This window comes from Carcharodon carcharias, chromosome 20 (genome assembly GCF_017639515.1).
Source record: "Carcharodon carcharias isolate sCarCar2 chromosome 20, sCarCar2.pri, whole genome shotgun sequence".
NCBI lineage: Eukaryota > Metazoa > Chordata > Chondrichthyes > Lamniformes > Lamnidae > Carcharodon > Carcharodon carcharias.
This window is the reverse complement of record NC_054486.1, coordinates 48,690,364-48,711,746: the sequence shown is the minus strand read 5'-3', so window position 1 is coordinate 48,711,746 and position 21,383 is coordinate 48,690,364. Positions and strand designations below refer to the sequence as shown.

The window sequence follows — 21,383 nt, the reverse complement described above, 5'->3', positions numbered from 1 at the left end:
TGCATTTTACTCAGACGAATGTGACCTTACTTTTAGAAAGCTCCACAGTTTCGGGTCCATTGAACTTGCTTTAACTCACCTTTTGCAGAATATACTTTAACGTAATTTGAACTTCTATATGTTAAAGCCTTATTTAATCTTTGATTTATTCACTCCAAACCAGTTGAACTTGAATACCCTAAATTAGAAATCTAGCTATACCTCGTTGCAAACTAAAAGCGTTCTCTTTGTGCTGCTTCTTCGCTTTGATGAAAGACAGGGTGGATTTCAGAAGAGGGAGACGGCGAGGAGTCATGTTTAGCTATAGCTTGCAGGGAGTCACGCTTCACACCTATTTCTGGAAGATTAGAAAATTGTATAAAGAACTCTTAGGTCAATTATAACTTGCAAATAGTTCCCAAATTTATCAAAGTCAATTACTTTTTGAAAATTGGCATTAACAACGGATTTTAGATTACGTTTTTCTGCTGCCCAAGGACATGTTCACTAATCTGTCTACCACAATTTTGGTTCATAAAGCGAATTTGTAAAACGTGGCAGTCGCTGTTCCACATAACACCCAGTGTTCATGACAAGTTGCCTATTAGGAAGTTCCTGTCTTTGTAATCACTTTTTAAAATTTCCTTGCGAAAATACTTAAAATAAATTCGACTTAGACATAATCTGCGACGCTGCGCTTCAATGAAAATAACTTCAAATATTTATTCCTGCAATTTCCAAATATTTCACCCTAAGTGTTTGGAATTCATTCTATATATTTGTCTGGTAGCCCATTCTATAATGGGTGAATGGCCATTTTCGCCCTGAAGGATCCTGGGAAGTTATATTTTAAAGGAAAATTTAAAGTTAACATAGAAGTAGGAGGTAAAGAGAATGCAAACATTGTAAAATCTCCCTAACCTACACTTAAAAACAAGGGACCTGATGCGAGCTTTAGCAACGAGATATCTGGGAAGAACTAGAAATGTTAAACAGATACACGCTGCGGCATTTATTTCAGCAACATGTATGCTTGGATAGAAATATATGAATCTAAAATTAGAAACCAACTTCCTTACGGAAATTAGCTCCAACAAACCATTTGGCCTTTAAAATGATGTTGTTCTGAAATGAAACAACCAAACTCAAAATGATGTAATGCGTGCTAGTAGAAACAATTGTGGATTCATCCCGTTTGTGTTCCCCTGCTCTTTAACGGGCCAGTGTGTATCTGACCTTTGTCATTTAAGACCACACTCAGCACCTCAATGGAAACAAGTTAAGCACGTTCAGCCCTGGTAAACATTTATCCTTTTTCGCTGGAGACCAGGCCTCTCGACACGGGCTCTTCCGACTGTCCGGAGTTACAGCCTCACACGCGGCCCACAGATTAGGAGAGGGGAACAAAGCTCCCAGAAATAGTACCGAAGGAAAACAATACAGACCCATATAGACAATGGGGTAGGGGGTAAGAGCATCTTCAAAAGTATTTACAGAAAAAGCAACAAATTGAGAAAAGGAACGTAAACGGATAGAAAGAAACGAAAGTTCTTATCGAATTACAATATACCCAACACCCCATCAAAAATAAACACGAGAAAAAGAAATGGCACCTGATTACTTAATGGGATACTTTACAAAGATGACAAAAGCAAAATACAGCTGAAGTTGGACATCTGTAATAAAATAGGTCTGGCAAAAGAAACAACTCTGTTTCTCTCTCCATAGATGCTGCTGGACCGGCCGAGCATTTCTAGAATTTTCTGATTTTATTATCAGAGATGGTTAGGTCGAAATGTCAGATACTATCAGAAATTTTTTCTTGATATTTTGACACACAAAGCAATTAAAAGGAAAAAAAATTAAAAACACTATTACCTCAAAACTATTCATTAGCTTGAGCATTATTTTAAGCCATATAACTTTATTGACAGCAGAACCTACTTGGCGCCTTAAGCATAACAATACCAAATAAATATTGCGATCTAACAAAAATATCTTCACGGAATTAAAGTGAAGCATTTAACTTTTACTTTCAAATAAACATATTTGGTGTCACATTTAGTATTTTGGAGATGTGTTTTAGCTTCAAGAACACAGAAACTATTTCAAACTTGATTTTGTGGCAGGTTTGGAACATGCCGCGGAACATAAACAGTAGGGCGAGATCATACCACAAAGGTAAATAGATACCCTGACAAAATTAAAGCCATAAATTTCTTCCCTGTTTCACAGCAATAAAACAGTATAAATCCAGGATTTATGTCTCATTTTGTAATTAAGCAAATACATTAATGATTATTTTCATTTACGGAAGTAATTTACGCCAATCAGAATAGCACAAAGGTTAAATACATGAGCAAATTCTTTGCTTAGATTGATAGAATGGACATTGCGTTTTCTAAGGCAGTTAAGTGTTAACTCATTTATCAGCTGCATATTGCGTCGTATGTTTGATTTCAAACCCAGCGTGAAACAAACACATTTTAATACCTAGCCATTAATGTTACTAATGCAAGAAACACTATTTTTACTAAACAACCAATAATTCTTCATGAACAAATTGCCTACATTTTACAAACGTCATTAGACATTGACTACCAGCAGTTAAGTGTAAATTAACATGGGAGACTATTTGTAATTATTTATTCTGACAAGTATATATTACTCCTATTGTAATGAAAGAACAATTATTCTGGTTATTAAGTTATCATTCCAACATTGATAGATTCCCTTTATTGGTCGGCTCTTTAGTTTTTATGATGCACGTTATTCCAACAACAAGTAAAAAAATCAGGACTGGCACTTAAATTTGGAATAACACTATTTACGTGATGGTTTATTTTAAGGTGCCATTTAATATTTAATTTTTAAAAAATCAATAGGCTTACAATGTTTTTTGGGGGGAGGGAAGAAGAACTTACAATGGGAACTTACCGGCTGAATGAACTATTCCGTTTTAAATAACAATACTAGTTTGATACAATTTACAATTTAATGAGATGTTTAAGTAGCATTTCTTTCACATTAACAGTCCACTAGAAGCCACAAGACGTTGGTCAGCCCGATACTAATTTGTATGACCAACTTCCAGGTAGTGTTGCCAGGTCACGTCCGTCCACCAATGAGGCAATGCTCTTTTCATTCTCCCGCCCCCTAACGTCATTGCCATGGGCGTGCCTATGGTGATTGACAGACAGAGCGTGTAAAATCCATTTCCCATGCTGTGCTTTGAAATGCAGAACCGAGCCACCTCTCCCGAGGAAAAGGGAAGCATATTTACTCTATACAAGTTCTTCTGAAACTTCGACGGTCAGATCAGTTATTAGGCAGCACTTACAAGCGGATCCCAAAGCAATCTGAATTTAGGGGATTTGAATTCTGTTTGGAACGCTTACATATTCAGCAGGAAGTATTGAGGATCACTAACTATCATGGGTAAGTAGTTTCTAAATTTTACATTGCTCTTATCAGAGGCATAATCAATCATTAAAGCTAGCATTACCAAGCACGAACTTATTTTTCTACCACTTATATTAATTGAAAAGGCATGCTTTAGAAACAAGTTAGTCGCGCCTAGTTAGATGACTACGTTAGGATGTTTATTTAATATTTCGAGTAAGTAGAGAATTGTGGAAAGGGAAAAAAGTATTTCGGTGAATTACACTCTGCGTGGTCATCTATTAGGGCGTTAATGAGTTTAATGAGATTATGTTTAGGAGTGTTTGCTGAAAAATGGCATAATAATAACCAAATGGCCCAATTAACAAACACGGTAAACCGAAAGGAAAGTGAACTGCTTAACTATTAACACAACAGCTAAATGTTCTTGGGGAGTTACCATTTCTCCTTTAAACATGATAGATGAATGCATCCTGAAGGGAAATTAAAGTCGGTGTCTAAATCCCGACTTCATTAACACACTAACCGTGTATTATATTTACATCTAATTATTAAGGAAATTAAAACTGAAGTCTTGTGATATGAGAATAAAATTACAATTCTAAAACAATCTGATGGTAAGTTTGGTCGTGCATATGTTTCTTTGTAATAAATCAGCAAAAAATGAGGATTAACAAAACAAACTTACATAAGGTTAATTTAAAAATAAACTGTGCAATTCAAGAGTCTTTCGAATAGAAGCTTCTTTGGATTGGAAAAGAAATCCCGAGAAGTCTTGTGCAAAAGTTAGCGAGTACAGATGGTGATCTCAGTTTGCTCTGTTGTGTCTATTCTTGGTTGACATCTATTAGGAAACGTCAGGGACTGTGGTAGGAGTTAATGTACGACTTTGAGTCGAATGCAAGCGTTACACTGTGCAGGCCTACACGACGGATACGCTCCATAAACGTAATAAAGTAGAGCTTGTCAAAAGTTGGTTAACAGAACACAAATACATCCGCTGTCGGGTTAGATGCTGGGTTGTAACGTGTGACTGTAGCTGACTCTTTTCTGAATGCGTCCTCTTGTTCTATTCCATACTAGAGCCAGCGTTCGGGGAGGTGAACCAGTTAGGAGGAGTATTTGTCAATGGCAGACCACTGCCTAATGCCATTAGACTGCGGATAGTTGAACTGGCCCAGTTGGGGATTCGACCCTGTGATATCAGTAGACAGCTAAGAGTGTCACACGGCTGTGTCAGTAAAATCCTGGCTCGGTACAACGAGACCGGTTCTATATTGCCCGGTGCGATCGGAGGCAGCAAACCCAGAGTGACAACCCCAACAGTGGTCAAACACATTCGAGCATACAAGCAGAGGGACCCAGGAATTTTTGCGTGGGAGATCCGAGACAGACTCTTAGCCGATGGGGTCTGCGATAAGTACAACGTCCCTTCGGTGAGCTCTATCAGCAGAATCCTACGCAACAAGATCGGAAACTTGTCCCAGCAGAATCAGTACGAATCGAGCAAGACTCCAGCTCACCCATCTCCACAATCGGCTCTCCAGTACAATGCAATTTATTCCTACTCGAGTCCCATCACAACGGCCGGAGCTAAAATGCCAACGTCGCCCGGTGTGCCCGCAATCCCAGGACACGTGGGAATTCACAGGACCTGGCCTTCATCACACTCTGTCTCCGACATCCTGGGTATTAGAGCATTAATCGAGCAGCAAGGTAAGCTGCAGCACTCCAGTACAATGTCGTTCAGTTAAAATAAAGCCCAAGTTAAAGGAGTTACAACATCAAGCCTTTTGTTTGTACTTCAGCACTGACAAATGCTTATGAAAGAAGCCCCGTTTACTAAAAAGTCAACGCACATTGTTTCCCACTCTAGACTTAACCTTACTGGTTCTCGATTTTCCCCACTACCCACCTTCCCCCCCCCCCCCCCCCACCCTATAATAAGAAACTGAGCGCGAATTTGTTGAAATCAAGTCACCTTATACATTGTGACCGTTCACTGATTTCCCATCAGTAGCTTGACACCCATCAGAACCAAAGCTTTACCTGAATTTTAAAGTATTGTTGCGTTTTCAGTGAAACGATTTCAAAAGTACCCATTTTGCCAAGATGCATTTTAGCTCTCATAAGAGTAGGCAAGTGGGGATTTGAAAACTCCATTCCAGTCGATTACAGTGCTTAAATGCATGTTAACTTTCCTCTAATGCACTCAGTTTTCGCAATCTAGTTAACAACACAAAATAAAACCAGGCCGCTTCCCACAAAAAACATGTCCACTCTTCTTGTCAAACGACATAATTATTTCCTCTCTCACGGATTGGTTGATTAGAATGGTCTGTTATTTATACCTTGCATTTTTGGTGGTTGAACACCGATTATATTTAAGTTTTTCGCAAAGGTTTGAACAATAGAAGCATTTCTCCAGGCACGATTCTAGATTGATTGTGCAATTGACTAATACATCAGTTGTCAAATATAGTGCATTATTTTGCTGTTTCTATGATATACACATCAGCATTTTTTCAGGTCAGTTTAATGGAAACCTCTGTCTGTTGTCCCTCCTAAATCACATTATAATGTATTTTATTTGCACATACGAAACATGTAACAAATCACCAGTTGGAAAGTTGTATCAAACAACGACATGGGAACCCGGGAATTGCCCAGGTTTTATTTAAAACAGATTTAGCCGTTCTGTCGTTTTAACCCTGCAATGTAAAGAGATGATAACAGCTCACGTTTACGACAGAGCTACCTGGGAAATTATTATCGGTTTTAAATACCAATATCAGTTTTCTTTTTTGAAACCATCACAGTTACATATCTTGTTCTGAGACTAAAAAGGAAATATATAATTAAAGCTCCAATTGCATTTCCTACATATTAGCTTCAGGCTACAATCTAATATACAAGATCATAAACCGTACTTACAATGAATTCTGTAGTTATGATTTTACGGAAATCAAGTAAAATTTCAGTAGCAGGTTTTCACGGCAGAAAACCATGAACATAAAAGTTGGGATTTAATACTAGCGAGTCAACTTAAACGAGACCAGTCATCCTTAAATATTTATCCAAACATCGAAAGCTCGTATTGAGAAAATGCGATTTGAAAGTGATTTTTTTTTTACGGTAATTGACTTGACAAATTAAAATATATGAATATTTGTATAATTTGCAAGGACGTTGATTACGTGTATGTTTCAAAGATGGTGACGTTTCAAAACGTACTGTTGGGAAGTTCGGTTCATCAGAAATAATCTTCAAACTCTAATTGCAAGACAATTCGTGGAAAGATTTGATGTTCAACTGTTGCCTCTCTTATACATTAATGTGTAACATGTTCGATATGACCCAAACTGCCGAGGAGTGTAAACCGGACTCGATCAAAACTGATACATTTAGCAGTAATGAGTAAATCAGCTGAATGGTACTCCAGCAAACTTCATCAGGCCGTCTGCACCAAATTAAAACTAAATGCCGGAATCATAAGGACGGAAAAGAGAAACAAATATGATGTCTGCTACAAGGATTCTGATACAAGTCATGTCATATAAATATTTTTGTTGTTAGGTGCTATTCCCATTAGTGACAGTTCTTCCTATCCTACTAAAGTGGAGGAATGGAACAGTATAAACAGGAGCCACTTCCAGTCCTCAAACCAGGCTCCAGTGAATGGACTGGACAAGTCCCCATTGGAGCAGGAAGTCAAATACACTCAGGTAATTGTAGCTTGCCTTTCCTCTCAACTGGACAGATTACAGCGTTTACAGAACACCAAACTAGAAAAATAAACACGTTTGAACAATTATTACCTAGGTGTAATTAGTACTTTAAATTGCAATGACTTTTACATAGTAGGCACCTCTAATTAATTTGTAAAGTCATGGACGAGGTAATATGTAATAGACGTTTTTAAATAAAAACGAGTAAAGGCCGAATGTGAAAACAACATCTATTTGGTATTTGAAAGGGTATTAGCTGCGTCGCTGCTAAATTGAAATAATATTCAATCTCTGGCACAGGCGTAAATGCCAAATCTCATAACCAGAACAAAAATATGTAATAAAAACCTTAAAAGTATTCTGTGTTATTTATATATAATCGATAGTTTTATTGCTAAGTGTGGGATCACGGTACACATTTACTGCAACAGAAGAAATCAGCTGTTTACTGTAACAAAGTAGATTGTCAATAAACTCCCTATATATGGGTAAGTAACCGAAATTAAGGTTTATACTAATTTACAGTGAATCGTAACAGCATTTCTATAATCTGGTATAAGGACCATAAAACAAGAACTGTCTGGGAATGGAAAAGAGTAACCATGCCAGATTTAAACCAATAAATACAAATTATTTTCCTCGTAATTATTATCTTTTCCTTAAAAATAATCTCTTAGCCATCTTCACACCAATCTGAAGTCATTAATTTCCCAAAAAAGACAAGGAAAGATTTGTAAATTGCAGATTAATACACCACTATTATAAAAGTGTGGGGCTAAGGCAAGGTAAAATGACATCGAAGTATTAACTGCTCAGCGGGTACAGGTATATCCATAATTTTTAGTTTTCTATTATAAATCTGAGCAAGAAATTTGACACGGGCTTTCTTTTAAATTACTATTTTATAGCCCCTACCCCGATGTTGAGTTCAGCGGTATTTCTCTTGCTCGGTTGAAATAATCTAACAATGGCATTGCCCAATCAGCGACATCACGTCTACAAGAAAATACCGACAATTAAAAAGAGAGGGAAGACGGCGGGAATGATTTCAACAAAGCGCCGACACTATAGACACACAATAGAACGCGTTTTATGTGGAAGAAAGAAGTTAGTTATTGAAACAGTGAACCGTCCCTAAATATTTCTAAAATAATTTATTTAAAATTGAAACAGTCACAAAGGAAGGCCTGTGCTTTTTATCAACTTATTTGACTGTCTAATTGCGCAATGTCTAATGATAGGCAAAAGTGTTAAAATTAATATAGTGCAACTGATTAAACTCGATGGATCTGCTATTAAAACGAACTAGATTAGAACTAGTCACATGGCGCATTTTAAATACATATAGGACTGAATAAATTGATGTCTGTACGTGCCTTTCACATTGACTATGTTCTGGCAGATTACGAACAGTAAACGCAATGAAGTCTTTGGCTTTCCATATAGCTTGCATTATTCTGTTGTACTCTATTATTTTCAATTGTGTTTGTGCAGCAGCACAAATCATTCACTTAAACATACACAAAGGGCAGCACAGGCGCAGCAGCAGTGTGTTCGGTTCCGCATTTTTGTTCACCAGCAGCATTAGGAAGCATTATGTGGGAGCAGTCTTGTTGCGATGTTCGCCCTGGTCTGATTGCCCTTTGCGTCTCATTCCGTGAGTCAATTGTTAGGATTCGCCGAGAACGCTCAAACATTTATTGCACAATTAAAAACTAGCCAGCACACTCATGGCTTTTAAAGTTGGGGTTTTTTTTGCTGAATATTTTAAACAAATAATATCACAGTATAATATATAACTATTGCAATTAAATTACAATTTCCTATATTTTAGCAGTTATTTAATATATCTATGTATATTCATATATAAAATACCGAAATATGTTAGTTTTTCATAAGTTACTTGTGACTCCCATTTGCAGATTAATCTCATTTTAAAATATTACCAGTTTTGCATCCATTAAGATTACCTAGTATTTCCAGACGAACCTAATTGAAATATTTCAGGTGTACTATTAAGAAATACAGGTATATGCAAAACTTTTGTTTACATTAAATACACTACCTATTCAGATTTATTAGCAGTGCTAAATTTTACATCAAAATGATCTACGTTACAAATTTACTCCATTATACTTTTAGTGGTTTAATCTTGGTGTGATTGAGTTACACACTGCCAATATAATAACGAAAGAATACTTAAAAATTTCAGTTGGTCATGTCTATCTTCATTAAATAATGTAATAATCAATTTTTATCTTCCAGGGTCCTAATGGTCTGCCTACAGTTAGCAGTTTTGTCTCTGTCCCAAGTATGGCTCCTTACCCTCCACCCACACAGGTGTCTCCCTATATGACATACAGCGCAGCTGCCTCCAGTTACATGGCAACCCACGGCTGGCAACATGCGGGTGGCAGCACTCTGCCAACTCACAATTGTGACCTTCCCACACCACTACCATTCAAAAGTATTCAAGCAACCAGAGAAGGTAGCCACTCCATTGCAGCCTCTGCATTGTAGTATAGTTAATTACAATTCAAAATAATTTAGTGCCAGCATCAGAATAAATGTAGTCCTAAATTTTGATCAACAGACAGGAAGGGATGCATGTTTTGTGGCAATTCCAAAAACATCAACTTGCTTGCTTTTATTTAATGGGCTATTCGATTCTGGACCTCCATAAAATACTAACCCATCCCCTCACTTTATCTCTGTAACTATGGGGTGCAGATGGTAACACAATTGGCATTTGAAGAACACGAGCCTCAGGATTGAAACATTCTTATGGTCCAATCCAGAGATGACGAGTTCAAAAGCTACTTATCATTTCACCATGTGGCTGAGATGTTGGGTGGAATCTGAATTAAAAGTGAGCATTTTCATTTGAGTAAGAAAACTCAAATTCTTGTCTTCTCTTGGGTCACAGTTCCTAACTTCAATTATGGAGCAGCATCGCTTGTAGCCCTATAGAATAGCTGTGGTTTGGACAATCCAAATTTCTGTTTGAGCAAGGAAATGTGGCGGCAAGCGCCATGTTAAGGGAGGGTGGCAATATTACTGAAAATAGTGTATTGACAGGTTAAAAAAAATTAAAGTTATAATTTCAGAGGGGCAGATTTCCAAAACCTCATGCTGTCATGGATATTAATACAATGGACTAATTAGTTAAACTTGTCATAAGTACCACAAGCCATTTAAAACTGTAATTTCTTGACACCAATTCAGTTCATGGGCTTCTTTTTCATTACCTTATCTCAAATACTTTGCAAAAAAATGGCAGATTATTGGAAACTATCCAATGTGTCTTTTTTTAATTCTTGGGATGTGGGTGTTGCTGGCTAGGTCAGTATTTACGGTCCACCCCTAATTGCCCATTTGAATCATTTGTATGACCACAAGAATTAATAGAAAAGTAGTCTATAAAGTACTGCATTGTTTTTGAAATATTTGGGAGAAAACAATGTCAAGAGTCTATGAAGAAAAGCCCCATGAACTTTAGCATAATTATTCATAATTCAATTGAAAACCTAATCCCAGGTGTACCCTTTGCAAAACTAAAAGCAAATACAGATGTGTTTATATACATCATCACCTTCTTCTGAAAAGAAATCATATTTTTAAGTAACTGGACTTACAGAACGAGGCAAAGTATTGTAATTTAATTATTTGGTAAAGCAATAATCGATGGTAGGGAGGATTAATTATGGAATAGAGACTTTCTTCTTTGTAAATACAAATAAAATGGCAAAATTTATTTTTGTACTATTGTGTAAGGCTTTTCTCCCTGACTGTTACTGTTGGCTTTCTGGAAAACATATTCATCGATGGCAGAATGCCCAGACATTTGAAAAATTGGACATTTCTTTATTATTTTATGTACATACAGTAGAAGGTTCAGCATTTTTATGAAGGACATTTTCTTTCTTCAGCAGAGGACACAAAGTCAAACAGCCCTCCAAGTAAATCTACAGGATCCTATGCAGCCTCACAGGGTCAAACACAGCTAGGGTATAAAGTTAGCTATTTGAAGACCTGAACAAAAGTCTTTAAGAAGTTGATCAGAAGGTTCAAGCTTAATGTGAAACCTTTAAATGGACTCAAACCATGGACCTGTAGCATAACCACTGTGAAAAGCAACTTCTTCTCTAGCTGATGGCTATAGCACTGACCCTACAATTCAGGTGAAATGTTAACATACTTTCCTGACAGTTTCAAGGAAGTTTCTGTTTGAAATGAATGTACATCAGCTTGCTGTGAAGTTTACATCCATGTAAATAATCATTTTTATTTGTAGGTATAATGGTGGTGGTAAAAGGTATGAATATAAAATTTATTTAATGATAATTAGTACTTCACATAGCAAGTATTAATAAATTAGGTTATAATTACAACTGGGCACCAACAAAACAGTCTGCACTCCACATAAGGCACAAATAATCTCTCATTCTATATTGAAACCATAACCTTCGTTGAAAGTATATTAATTCTCATGTGTTTGTCAAGAAATTGGTTCACTATTCTCACAGTTTCTGCAAAACCTTCAATCAAACCTGTTCTTCAATAAAGTTCAAGATGGATGTATGAAAAAGTTAAAGCATTTTAAAAAGGATGTAAATCATTAGGCTGTACCTGTATATATTTGTAAGAAAGCCTTTTATTTTTATATCATATCTAAATTAAAAAAGTGTGAATTACAAAATATTTGTTTTATTCAGAAATGTAAAAATTGTTGTACGTGTTAGATAATCATGCTAAGTTAATTTATTGACACAAGGAAATACCTTTCAATTATATATTGTTTGCTTTGAATACAGGTTCCGTTGAATGTCCTCTGAAAAAAATATTCTGCATGTTTACACAAGTTTATTGAGGGCACTGTAACATGTGTTTCATAAGAAAATACAACTGTTTCAGCCACATTTTGTTCTGTTTGAATCAGAAGTTTTCCTGAAGCCAGGCAAAAGAATATTCATAAACCAAGAGCATAACTGCACCTCCTGAGAGATAGATGAAAATAGAGAAAAGAATCAATTTAACTTGGCAAAGGATTTGAAAAGTACAAAATATTGAAAGTCAAAGGTCTTTACTGCTAACATTTCTGGTTACAGTATATATAAACATTACGATTAAGGTTACCTGGTCCTAGCCGCATGATCTTTGGTACCAAGCCTTTGTACAATGCAAAGAATCTATCGAATGGAAAATTCATATATTTGTTATTGTTGCTAACAAAGTGCTCCAACGTCCAGTGAGAAATTATGCTAAGTAATCAATGAACATATTCTTCAGCTCATCCTTTCCCCCCTTTTGAAGTTGTGACAGCACTTTGCATTTAGTTCTGCTTTTATCATGCTCTGAAAAATTAGTCTAATTTGTAAATACATAAATAATATAACACGGCTGAAAATATGATAGTGAAAGTTGTAATTCAAGGTATTTTTCAAAGTTTCTTTTACATAATTCCAAACCAATTTTACATTCAATAATTAAACTGTACCAGGATTTTCACACATTAAATACATTTCAGGGGAAAACATGAGTAATTTGAAAATCTGAAAATAATTGTATTCCAGGAATTTAGTATGGATTTTCTTAAAATCATTTTATTTTCTTCAGCTAAGGAACAATAAATTATATAGATTTTGAGAACCTGCAAGAGGGCACATCACAGTGCAAGTCCCAGGATGTGAATCTCAGGAATTCCACCAGTGTCTCCATAGAGCTCTCGGGGTGTGGGGCAGTTCCCTAATTTGTGTGCAGAAGGTGAGTGCCTACACCACTTAGGGCAGGTCTTAGGCACCTGTTCACCAAACAGGCCAGAAAATCTGGTCAAACAGAGGCTGCTTCAGGTGGAGGGGGATGTTATTCTTCACCCTAAATTGTTATTTGTCACTCCCTTGACTACTTTGGTAGGTGGACAGCTTTTAAAACAAAAAAGAAATGGAATAAAAGCCAAGTTTCTAGCCTTTCTGGTTCACTCCAGCTGAAGTTATGGAAGATATTTTCAGGGCCATATGTTTTACTAGGTAGTAATTGCATGAAACCTCACTGAAAGTGACAATGCTAAGATGATTCAACTTTTAAACTAAAAAGAACTCTTACCCTTCCTCCCGATAGATAGTCTTGATAGTGCTGAAACATGTCCTGTATTTAATCACTCCTGGCTTAGGCTGTGGTCCTTGGATCCTACTCTTTGCTACATCGAAAGGTATGTTAACACAAGAAGCAATCGTTCCCGACAATAATCCAATTCCAAGTTTCCTCAAGAACTCCATTGCTGGGTCCTAAAAGAAAATATAAACATAAAATTGTTTAAGGGGAAAAAAATTATAATTAATCAAAAATCTACACAGCACTCTGTTTTGTTATTCTACCTAAACACATTAAGATTTCCCATACTCAAGCTGACTTTCTTGACAATCATATTGCCTGTGTTTTTACACATGTTCTAAATTGCTGAAACACACATTTCCTCACACAGGATTTATAAACAAAGTTTCTAAAAAAGACTGGCTAGGCATATGGGGATGATTTGTATAATTAGGCCTTACAATGTACTTAGTATTACTGTATCAAAACATAAGAAATCCAAGCAACTATATTAGCTAATTGACCAGAATACTTTACAAATGACAGCAACTTCCACCATGAAATCTACCAAAATACTGATTTGTATATGAGATCTCCATATGTTAAAAAAATTTTGATCCCAGTGTCCTGTGTTTTTGTTCTCTTTCCTGCATGCTTTTCTCTTCAGATTTGCTTTCATGTTTAAGTTATCCAGTCTATCAAGAAGTAGAAGTTTCCTGTTATTAACAATCCACATTAGTTCAATTATAGCAGTGACTGAAGTCTCTTGTATTTTTGGAAACCAGCAGCAACTAATTTAATTGACCTAAAGGATTTTTACAGTACATTGCTACTTCAAAATACTGCTAGTTTCAGACTTTTGCTGCATGCAGTGTTATATTTGCACTCTTAGAACGTAGGCACTTCAGTGCTGTTTTATGCTGATATATTGAAATCACCTTTTTTTTCTGTTTATTGTTCATAATTATTTATGCAGGCCTGTAATCCACCACGTTTTTATGGACAATGAAATATAATGGTGTGTAATAATTTAAATTGCAAATCATTGTATTTCAATGTAATGTTAGTTATGGCAGCTTCTTGGAAAATTAGAAAACTGAATGATTGGTGCAGAAAAGCTATGACAGATGGTCAAATGATATGTTCTTCCTGAAGGCCAGTATAATTGGGACATTGTAACAGATGTATTGCCTTAATTTGAATAAAAGATTTGCATGAGGAAGTGAGTTGTACTAGAGTGAAAGGAACATGAAAATCTATTGCTTATATATACACTAACAATTCTTAGTTTCGGATTTTTCTTTCACTATCCAATAATAGCTATAAATTTGGATCAAATAATTACCTCATTCACAGGGATCATATTTTTCACATTGAAGTAAAATCCAAAGTAGATCATGTTAAATACACCATGACGCCCTAATGTTGCTGTCAGTCCTTTGTTCAGGCCCTGTAGTCCAAAACCCTGCGTTCGAATTATTTCACTTGCATAAGCAAATGTGGATGGTTGCTATATTGAAACAAATATATAAAGTTATCTTTAGGTAAAATAAAAAAAACAAAAATGTCTTCATGTCTTTTTTTTTATCCCTCTTAATGAAGTGGCAAAAATAAAATAAATGGCAAAACTGATGTGGATACTGATCCAAATGCAAGATCCAAGCTTTTTAAATCAGAAAGTCTCCTGCTATGTTGTTCTATGTGCCAAATCAGAGATTAGAGATAGGTCAGGGCCTGGGACCAGAGGATGGGAGTTGGAGCATTCAAGGTGGTTCTAAGTGGGAGGAAGTTTGGGGCTGGAGGAGCGATAAAAGGCTACCAAACAATCAGTGGGAGCAAAGTGGTAGCAGAGCCCAAGCCAAATGCCAATAATTGAACTGAATAGGAAAGGACAGAAATGGGCTAGGGAACTATGATGACAGTTCAAAAAATATGATTGTTTCATGTGATCAATGCTAGTGGCTCATTACAATCCTAATGATAAGTGCAAGATTTTTTTTTAATTCATTCACAGAATGTGGGCTTCGCTAGCTGGGCCCATCCCTACTGCCCTTGTTCAAGGGCATTTAAGAGTCCACCACATTGCTGTGGGTCTGGAATCACATGTAGGCCAGGCCAGGTAAGGACAGCAGATTTCTTTCCCTAAAGGGCATTAGTGAACCAGATAGATTTTTATAATAAGCGACAATGGTTTCAGCGTCATCATTAGACTTTTAATTCCAGATTTTTATTGAATTCAAATTCCACCATCTGCCTTGGCGGGATTCAAACCCATGTCCCCAGAGCATTACCCTGGGTCTCTGCATTACTAGTCCAGCAACAATACCACTACACTATCCCTCTCCCTAAATTATTTTAACCATATAAACACAAAAAATATATGCCATGAAATTACATTGTGGAATATTAGTTTGAAATTCATCTTCTCCATGAATTGAGTGGAGTAGTTTGTATTTTAAATGCATCAATGCCTCCACTAAAGTAGCAGGGGGCAGAATTTCAGATGAGCATATTAAGCATTCATTTGCTGGCATCTCAAACATAATATCAGAGCTCTAATCACTAGTTCCTGGAATTCCCATGGGGATTGTCCTGATCATCGCCTGTAGCTAAAAGCAAACTGGCATAAACAGCCACTTACACTATTTCTACAGGACTCTGCCAATTTTCTATTTAAATTGCAGTGGGAGATCAGGAAAAATGTAAAAATTCTAGCTGTAGCTCTTTACCAAGGAGGAATTTTAAAGGCTAATTTTCCTGTTCCCCCTATGCCTGAGTGGAAAGCTGAATCCGTGTAGATGTGTGTTCCATGGGCAATGACCTGAGCTCACCTGTATTTTTTAGTTTAGATGGTTGTTCTAAATGTGACCCAGAACAGTCTGGCAGGGCCTTACACTTAGAAATGGAGATGGAATTACATCTGCTCCAGCAAGCCTCAGAGGCATGCAGCAGCAGGAATAGCCACTGCCTTCGGTACCTTCTGGCAGTTGTCCAAAAACAACAGTCAGAAAGCTCCAGTCTGAACATAGATGACGAAGCTGTAAAAAAAAAGGGGGTTTTCTTACACTTTTAGCCCTCCCTTGCCTTTCTGACTACACCACTCAGGTTCTGAACGGAGAGAGGGCTGAACACAAGAAATACCACTAATACAGTGCTAAATGATCTGACCAGGGTAGCCATTATCCTGCAGTATGACTTTGATACACCCTATTTCAGCATTGAGCTTGCATAGTGAGCAAATGCCTCAGACCTTATTTTAAGAGGTTGTCAATAGGCCAATCATGTGGCACATGGAACTGTAAGAATCCTGACACATATATTGACCAGCGAAGGTAGGCATGTGGTAGGCCGTGGTAGAGAATCAATTGGTAAATTTCTCAACGGAAAGGGAGTTCATCTGATTGTTCCATTTCAAAGGTGACTTTGAGCGCAGGATGGAGCCTATTAATACAGGTAAGGAAATTATTATTTGCAGCTGCAGGTTTAAATAAAGCAAGTGTATCATCCACATATCAGAAATATGCAAGGGGTAGGAGGCTAGGTGTCAATCCATCAAAGACATGTTTTTCATGGAGCCCAACAAAAATGTTTGTGAGAGCTGGGCCTAGAGGGCGTCCCATGGCAAGACCACATATTTGGGCATACATGGTGTTGTTAAAACAGAATTCAACTGCATGGGTAGCCAAGTTCATTTTTTATTCATTCATGAGATGTGGGCATTGCTGGCTAGGTCAGCATTTACCGCCAATCCCTAACTGCCCTTGAGACGGTGATGGTGAGCTGTCTTCTTGAACCTCTGTAGTGCATGTGGTACACCCACAGTGCTGTTAGGGAGGGAGTTCCAGGATATTGACCCAGTGACAATGAAGAAACAACGATATATTTCCAGGTCAGGATGGTGAGTGACTTGGAGGGAAACTTCCAGGTGCTGGTGTTCCCATGTGTTTACTGCCCTTGTCCTTCGAGATAGTTGAAGTTGCGGGTTTGGAAAGTGCTGTCGAAGGAGCATTGGTGAATTGCTGCAGTGCATCTTTTATTGGTGGGGGGAGTGAATGTTGAAGGTAGTGGAAGGGGTGCCAATCAAGTGGGTTGGTTTGTGCTGGAGCTTCTTGAGTATTGTTGGAGCTGCACTCATCCAGGCAAGTGGAGAGTATTACATCACCCTCCAGACCTGTGTCTTGTCGATGGTTGACAGGAATAAAAACAGAAAATGGTGGAAAAACTCAGCAGGTCTAAGCATCAGTGGAGAGAGAAACAGAGTTAATGTTTCAAGTCTATTTGACCCTTCTTCAGAGCTGATGGGGTGGTAATTGACCGGGTTGGATTTGTCCTACTTTTGTGAACAGGACATACCTGGGCAATCTTCCACATTGTCGGGTGGATGCCACTATTGTAACTCTAGTGAAATAGCTTGGCTAGGGGTGCAGCTAATTTGGGAGCACAAGTCTTCAGTGCTATGGACAGAATGTTGTCAGGACCCATAGGGCAGAATTTTCCATTTGTCAGGTGGGCGGGCCTGACCCAATCGCCCGCCGGCGCGGAGCTGATTGCCGCTAGTGATCGGTGCCGCACTGTCATTTTACATGGGCGGGCCAGGAAGCTCTATGCACTCCCTGGACGGGCAGGGGGGGAATCCCTAAAGTCGAGAGTGCACTCTTTTGTGCATGCGCAGGAAAGAGCGGACTCATCTTCCTGAGGCTAAGTTCTGCCTCAGAGAGATCGCCTTGACTTTTAAAAATATTAAAACTAGAGAAAAGAAAAATCCCTTACATGTTCCCTCATGTGACAATGTCATATGAGTTGGGACATGTTCATAATTTCCATAACAACTTTATCACAATTTTTAAAACCCTACATGAAACCTCATCCTGCCGGTGGATGAGGTTTCATGTTTTTTCTAGTTATTGCCGAGGCTTAAGGTTGGACGGGCAGGTCTTTTAATTGCATAATTGATCCTGTCAATGGCCTCAAATGGCCACTGACAGGTCGGCGGGCACACAGCAGATTTTGCTGCGCCCCCGCCTTCCTGAAAATTTAAATGGAGCAGGGTGATGTCGGGGGTTCCGCCCAATGTCATCCCGCGTCATTTTATGCGTCGGTGAGCGGGTCCCGCCCCCTGCTTGCTGATGGTAAAATTCTGCCCATAGTATCTGCAGTATCCGATGCCTTCAGCTGCTTCTTGATATCATGTGCAGTAAATCGAATTGGCTGAAGACTGGCATCTTTGATGCTGGGGACTTCTGGAGGAGTTTGAGATGGATCACTCACTCAGCACTCCTGGGTGAATATCTTTGCAAATGCTTCAGTCTTGTCTTTTGCACTGATAAGCTGGGCTCCCCCATCATTGAGGATGGGAATTTTTGTGGAGCCTCCTCCTCCAGTTAGTTGCTTAATTGTGCACCAGCATTCAAGACTGGCAGGAACTGAGCAGGTTGATCCGTTGGTTGTGGGATCATTTAGCTTTGTCTATTGCACGTTGATTCTGCTGTTTGGCACACAGGTAGTCGTGTGTTGTGGCTTCACCAGATTGACACCTCATTTTTAGGTATGCCTGGTGCTGCTCCTGGCATGCCCTCTTGCACTCTTCATTGAACCAGGATTGATTCCCCCAGCTTGATGGTAATGCTTGAGTGGGAGATATGCCGGGCCATGACATCAAATGCAATTCTGCTGCTGCTGATGGCCCATAGTGCCTCATGGATGCCCAGTTTTGATCTGCTAGGTCTGTCTGAAATCCCATCTAGCACAGTAGGAGTGCCACACAACATGATGGAGGGTATCCTGAATGCGAAGGTGGGACTTCGTCTCCACAAGGACTGTGTGGTGGTCACTCCTACCGACACTATCATGGATAGATGCAGCTGTCACAGCTAGATGGGTGAGGGCGAGGTCAAGTAGCTTTTTCTCTCTTGTTGGCTCCCTCATCACCTGCCACAGACTCAGTTTAGCAGCTATATACTTTAGGACTCGGCCAGCTTGGTCAGTAGCAATGCTACCAAGTCACTCTTGGTGACCTTGGTCCCCCACTCTGTGCACTTGCCACTGTCAATGTTTCTTTCAATTGGTGTTCAATAAGGTGGGTTACTGATTTCATCAGCTGAGGTGGCCGGGGAAGGGGGGTGGGGGTGGTGCAGCATGTGGTAATCAGCAGGAGGTTTCTTTGCCCATGTTTGACCTGATGCCATGAGAGTTCATATGATAAGGAGTCAATGTTGACGACTCTTAGTGCAACTCTCTCCTGACTGTAAATCACCTTGCTGCCACCTCTGGTGGGTCTATCCTGTTGGTGGAACAGGACATACCCAGGGATGGTGATGGTAGTTTCTGGGACAATGTAAGATGTGATTCCGTGAGTATGACCACATCAGGCTGTTGCTTGACTAGTCTGTGGGGCAGCTCTCCCAATTTTGGCACAAGCCCCCAGCTGTTAGCGAGCAGTACTTGACAGGGTTAACAGGGCTAGGTGTGCTGTTGTCGTCTCCAGTGCCTAAGTTGATGTCAGGTGGTTCATCTGGTTTCATTCCTTTTACACTTTATAGCGGTTTGATACAACTGAGTGGCTTGCTAGCCCATTTCAGAGGGCAGTTGAGCGGCAACCACATTGTTGTATCACATTTGTATGTTTGTAAAAACTAAACATTTACTAGAAACATTGGAATGAAACTCAGCCTCTTAAATTTTGCAATTAAAACATTAACATGGGACTCCTTTGTGAGTAAATAAACAACATAACGTGATACTGAACAGCACCTTCCATGTTCAGGCCAGGCTGATTTAAGGTTTGTAAACCTGGGCACAGCAATTCTGTATACCCAGTTTAAGAGGGAAAAATCAATGAGGCTTCCTTATTTTTACTCAGTTACCTTTTCTGAACAGTGGGTGTTGGATTTGGTTTAGCTGTGCTGCCCACTATGATTAAATATGAATATATGAAAAAAATGGATGAGAAAAGATTGTCAGCTTTATCATGGCTCACCCAATTCAATAAGCTGTGCAACCTTGTCTAGTACTCTCCCCACTGGTAGTAATTGTAATGACCAAAGAAGGCCAAAACAGAAACTATTGACCATTCCAGGAAAAGTCTATGCAGGTTCCTTCAGATTCCATTCGGCAATTAAACAAATTCCAAGAGATTATGGTTACCGATGATGTATCATAAGTGAATTTAACTAATGGACCCCAGCCCCAGTAAGTCTATGCTTGCAGTTTTCACCAGCAATAAATTCTTAAGTGCCCTGAAAGACTGCATACTTGCTGGTTCAGGTGTTGGATTACAAGGTCTGTTATGGAGGACTAATCTTTCATCGTTAGGTATTTTGGAGGTACCTCAATCTCAGTCTCAAAGGCAGCCCATTTACCTCCTCCAAGATGGGTAAACCATGGGTAAATTTATTAAGCAACTGACCATCTTTTCCTAATTCTCTCTGGCTACAGGTGTGATGTCAGAGGACTGGAGGATAGCTAACACTGCACCATTGTTTAAAAATTGAGAGTGTGATGGACCAAATAATTACAGACCAGTCAGCCTAACTTCAGTGGTGGGAAAGTTATTGTAAAAAATCCTGAGGAGCAGGGTAAATCTTCATTCAGAAAGACAAGGAATAATCAAAGATAGCACAGATTTGTTAAGGGAAGGTCGTGTCTGACTAATGGTTCAATTTTTTGAGGAGATAACAAGGATGGTGATGAGGATAGTGGCACTTGATGTAATCTATATGGATTTTAGCAAGGCTTTTGATTAGGTCCCAAGTAGCTGTCTGGTCACAAAAGTAAAAGCCCATGGGATCCAATGCGAAGTGGCAAGCTGAATCCAAAATTAACTTAGAGGCAAGAAGCAAAGGCTTATAGTTGATAGATGATTTTGTGAGTGAAAGGCTGTTTCTAGTGGGGTTCTGCAGGGCTCAGTACTAGGCCCTTTGCTTTTTATGGGAGATATCAATGATTTGGATTTGAATATAGAAGGCATGATTAAGAAGTTTGCAGCCGATACAAAAATTGGCATGAGGTTGATATTGAAGAAGAAAGCTGTTCACTGCAGGAAGAAATCAATGAAATAGTCAGGTGGGCAAAACAGTGGCCATAGTGGCAATTAGTATTCAAACTGGTGAAGTGTGCATTTGGGGAAGGCTAACAAGGCAAGGGAATACCAATAAACAATAGGATATTGAGAAGTGTAGAAGAACA

General features: G+C 38.6%; 2 protein-coding genes across 16 annotated transcripts in view; one reads left to right on the top strand and one right to left on the bottom strand.

Annotated features, from left to right (window-relative positions):
- The first annotated feature begins 3,195 nt into the window (after window positions 1–3,195).
- Window positions 3,196–11,642, top strand: pax9 (paired box 9). 3 transcript variants are annotated; one of them, XM_041214356.1, is made up of 5 exons: window positions 3,196–3,417; window positions 4,465–5,097; window positions 6,958–7,106; window positions 9,375–9,597; window positions 11,039–11,642. In XM_041214356.1, exons 1-5 carry the CDS (start codon window positions 3,414–3,416, stop codon window positions 11,143–11,145), a joined length of 1,116 nt encoding a protein of 371 aa, XP_041070290.1. In that variant the 5' UTR covers window positions 3,196–3,413; the 3' UTR covers window positions 11,146–11,642. The 3 variants fall into 3 exon arrangements, with proteins under 3 accessions (XP_041070290.1, XP_041070292.1, XP_041070291.1); XM_041214358.1 differs by lacking the exon at window positions 9,375–9,597; XM_041214357.1 differs by lacking the exon at window positions 11,039–11,642 and having other exon boundaries at window positions 9,375–9,629.
- A 103-nt stretch (window positions 11,643–11,745) lies between these two features.
- slc25a21 (solute carrier family 25 member 21) overlaps window positions 11,746–21,383 on the bottom strand; it is a 766,657-nt gene continuing 757,019 nt past the window's right edge. For all 13 annotated transcript variants that reach the window (XM_041214360.1, XM_041214366.1, XM_041214359.1 and 10 more), the window contains 4 exons: window positions 14,545–14,709; window positions 13,212–13,393; window positions 12,246–12,298; window positions 11,746–12,106 (listed from right to left, as the gene is read on the bottom strand). In XM_041214360.1, coding sequence (XP_041070294.1) covers window positions 12,045–12,106; window positions 12,246–12,298; window positions 13,212–13,393; window positions 14,545–14,709 — 462 coding nt within the window. In that variant the 3' untranslated portion in view covers window positions 11,746–12,044. The remainder of the gene's footprint in view (window positions 12,107–12,245; window positions 12,299–13,211; window positions 13,394–14,544; window positions 14,710–21,383) is intronic.

Excerpts from the sequence above, each read along its gene's own strand:
- pax9 (XM_041214356.1), top strand. Across the intron at positions 5,098-6,957 it reads AGCATTAATCGAGCAGCAAG|GTGCTATTCCCATTAGTGAC; the intron begins GTAAGCTGCAGC and ends TTTTGTTGTTAG. Across the intron at positions 7,107-9,374 it reads AGGAAGTCAAATACACTCAG|GGTCCTAATGGTCTGCCTAC; the intron begins GTAATTGTAGCT and ends TTTATCTTCCAG.